This window comes from Nicotiana attenuata, chromosome 3, assembly GCF_001879085.1.
Source record: "Nicotiana attenuata strain UT chromosome 3, NIATTr2, whole genome shotgun sequence".
NCBI lineage: Eukaryota > Viridiplantae > Streptophyta > Magnoliopsida > Solanales > Solanaceae > Nicotiana > Nicotiana attenuata.
This window is the reverse complement of record NC_031991.1, coordinates 31,761,257-31,764,981: the sequence shown is the minus strand read 5'-3', so window position 1 is coordinate 31,764,981 and position 3,725 is coordinate 31,761,257. Positions and strand designations below refer to the sequence as shown.

General features: G+C 37.2%; 1 protein-coding gene across 1 annotated transcript; it reads left to right on the top strand.

Moving 5' to 3' along the window:
• Positions 1,799-3,725, top strand: LOC109223483. The gene is made up of 3 exons (XM_019387814.1): positions 1,799-2,407; positions 3,465-3,534; positions 3,633-3,725. The coding sequence occupies exons 1-3, from the start codon at positions 2,003-2,005 to the stop codon at positions 3,689-3,691; spliced, it is 534 nt and encodes a 177-aa protein (XP_019243359.1). The 5' UTR covers positions 1,799-2,002; the 3' UTR covers positions 3,692-3,725.

Genomic DNA, 3,725 nt, shown 5'->3' with positions numbered 1-3,725 from the left:
AACCAGCGAATTCACCATAGCCGACCGCCGCATAATATTCAAATTCAAGTGCTGATGACTCGTCTTCGTCGTCGTCGCCGTATTGATATGGGCATATTTGGTCTGATTTGAATTCTTGTGAAGGCTACAACGGAATGAACCTGGATGATTTGTCAGCGCACACATGCAATGTTTTTTCTTCTGATGATGATTTTGTTGGCCGCTATTCTGCTGTGGTTCACGGCGATGAACGGAACAACGGATTCGCCGAAAATTAGGGTTTTTTCTTGAACAAAGATGACGGAGTTTGGGGCTGAGAAACTTGATTTTCTGTTAATATATTTCAATGTATTTTCATGTATTTCATTGTATTCACTGTCTTTTTTTTCATTGTATTTCAATGTATCCCGCTGTATTCTATGTATTTCATTGTATTCACTGTCTCGCTATATGCCATGAATGTATTCATATATATTTTTTAAATTAATATAATTTATGTATTCAGATGTATTATATAATTTCTCTGAAGATTACTATGTTTTTGGGTTATTTTTCGGTTGAGAATCTTTTTTATAACTGAAAATACAAAATTTGTGTGTTATAAGTGAGTTTGTTGAGTTATATTAGGAGTCTTTTATGTTAATTGATTCACTTTCCGTTTAAAAACAGTGTAATCCCCAGTTTCACGCCGTGAATATAGTCGAATACAGTCGAATACGATAATATGTCCAGCTGTAATCCCATGTTTCACGCCATGAACACAGTCGAATACACTCGAATACAACAACTGATTAGCTGGACTTCCCTGATTCACGCCTATTTTTGCTACTGTATTCATGAATACAGTAGCTTAGATACATCTAATACATCTTATAACAACAAAAAACGTATCTACAACCCGTAATATAGCAAATGGTATCTATAGATAGCTAATTACCACTAAAAGATAGTGCTTTATGAAAATTTCTCTTAAATAAATAAGTCTTAATCCATTGACTAACCCATTTAATTGGACTAAAGTGATAAGCCCACTTCATTAAGCCCAAGTTGTCATCTTCTTAGAGGCCTAGTTTGGCGCCACGCGTCAAACGACGTGGCACGCCAAGTCAAAAGGAAGAGCCAATAGGATCGTGTCACGTGTCAAAATGACAAGGCATGCCAAGTCATATTAAAAGGCCAATGAAATCGCGCCACATGTGCAAGTGACATTTCTGGCCAATCAAATGCGGCCTTGTCACACTTCAATTTGATTGGTCGGAAAGAGTTTGTTCTTATCATAACTCTTCCCTCCCACAACTATAAATAGGGGTCTTCATAACCCAAGATACTAGAAGTGATAATAAGAAGCAAGAAAGAGCTCGTGGATCAAACACTACAAATTTCTCTACAAGTTTCAACCTTCAAGCAATAAGAACAAATCAAGTTCAAGCTCAAGAACGAAGAACAAATCAAGTTCAAGCTTAAGAATGAAGAACAAATCAAGTTCAACCTCAAGAACGAAGAACAAGATCAGGATCAAGCTCAAAGACCTTTGAATTCATTTACTATTGAAAAGAAGAATCAGAAGATTTATAGAGATTGTAACACTCAAATATTCCAAATCAAATACTACGATTATTGCAATACTTTTTCGATCTCGAATATTTTTTTGACGTAATTTATTGTCTACAGTCAAATAAACAAATCTTTCAAAAATCAGCTATGGGAAACCTTTTCTTCTGCTGAGTACTTAATTTTGATGGATATTAAAACATCTTCTATGGCCACTTGATTAAAAAAAATCAATGAGTGCGGTCCAAGTCCCATCGTCTAAGCAATACAAATCTCATTACGGAAAGAAAAGATAAAAAGATTTTTTTAAAAAGGAAGAGAAGAACATTAAAGATCCAATTTCTATTTTAAAATCAATTCTGTGGGTGTTCACAAATAGTGATATTAAAAATAAATATTCCTTTTTAGGCACTCTACAATTACTCAAAATTCAAAAAGTAGAGGCCTAGTGGGTTTTTTCTTGTGACGTTTTATGGGGAAATCGGTTCCTTCGCCAAATAGAATTCAAGATTTTGCCAGAATTATCAGCAGCTCCAATAACAGAATCCACGGCCCGACCCAGGTCAAACCACCCGCATCCAGAATTAGGTCAGTTCCATCCGCGAAGTCCAGGGCGGTGGTCGGCGGCGATTCATCGGAGCGGCGGCTAAAGTTGAAGACGAAGAACATGGAAGAAGCAAGCTCTAACTCCAATTCGAATACTTCTTCGTCGAACCAACAGCGGCAACGGGTACCCCTTGCTGACGTGGTGGCTGACTGTGTGAAGCGGTGGTTCCAGGATACTCTCAAGGAGGCTAAAGCCGGTGACATTAGCATGCAGGTCCTTGTTGGTCAGATGTATTATAGTGGCTATGGTATTTCCAGAGATGCACAGAAGGTGATTGATTTTTGCTTCCGTTGATCTCTTTTTTTTTTTTTTTTTGGCTTGTCTTAGTTCACTATATAGTGCTCGTAGTTCTCTTAGAATCTAGAAACTTAGTGATGTATAAATAACCTACTTTGGAAATTCATGCTTTCTATTGACAAGAGAAAACCCCATAAAACATATTGTTGGAGAGCATTCTGAACTTAGAATTGCATTGAACTTTTTTTGTTTTGATGAGGATGGTGTCCGGGCCACTTGCATGGAACTTGACTATTCCACCTGTTACCTGCTATCTACCACTAGTAAAAAGGGCATCCCAGTGCACTGAGCTCCCGCCATGCGCGGTACAAGTACAAAAAATAAAAATTGAGTAAGCTTGTCAGAGGTTTACTTAAAAAATCCCTTTGTAGCTCAGGTACCAGGTAACTCCATCCGCCAAGACTTAGGTAGATAGGAAGAAATCGCCTAGTATTTTTTGTCTGCGTGGAGTTTACAATTGAACATTTGACACTCTTTATGCTTATACAGAATGAAGTTGAACTGTTGAACTTTGGGAAAAATGGCTGAGAACAAATGTTTATCATTGTCAAGCACATGAAATATCTTCAAATTTGAAATTCAAGCTTGTGGTTGCCTTGTAATACTAGAAGATACACATAATTAGGAGAATGTGTCCACCTTGTGAAGACAACAATGGAATTGAACCCGAACTCTTTAATAATTCAAGAAAAAAGAAAAAAAAAACTACAGTGTGCCTGCTCAGTTCAAGTGCTTATTTTCTTCTTAATCAAGGTACACCATAATTAAGATATGTACCATCACGTACGTGCTTACTTATCTTATCTCTTATTCAAGAAGTGAAAAACCAGAGTGTACCCACTTGTCTACTCTCACTAAAAGTTGCTCAAAGTTTTCAAAGTAAATAAGAAAATGGCACCAATCTTTCATCTGCCCAGAACTAGAGTTCTAGGTATGTTTGAAAGATTGACAGTTCTTCGGTTTTCTCTCTCTATTTGTTGTGTCTGTGGATGTGGGAAATGCTTCTACTGATTGATCCATTTGGGTACAGGGAAGAGCTTGGATTAACCGAGCTTCAAAGAGTCGGTCATCAGCGTGGAAAGTGAGTGATAAACGCCCAGGTATGTAGACGTTCGTTTACTGATTATATTGGTTTGGCGTTGTTGTATATTAGTCCAATTAGGTCTTCATCTTTTTCTTATCTTTTTTTCCTTTTTAGGCTATAATGCAAGTGATTCTGATTCTGATGATACTGTGGAGGATGCAAAGAAAAATTGAAGCACTTTTCACGGGTAAAACAAGCTATAGCATC

Bases quoted from the DNA above. Each gene is read 5' to 3' on its own strand.
- LOC109223483 (XM_019387814.1), top strand. From the start codon at position 2,003: ATGGGGAAATCGGTTCCTTCGCCAAATAGAATTCAAGATTTTGCCAGA. The intron at 2,408-3,464 runs GTGATTGATTTT...ATTTGGGTACAG, and splicing joins TTTCCAGAGATGCACAGAAG to GGAAGAGCTTGGATTAACCG. The intron at 3,535-3,632 runs GTATGTAGACGT...TTTCCTTTTTAG, and splicing joins AGTGAGTGATAAACGCCCAG to GCTATAATGCAAGTGATTCT.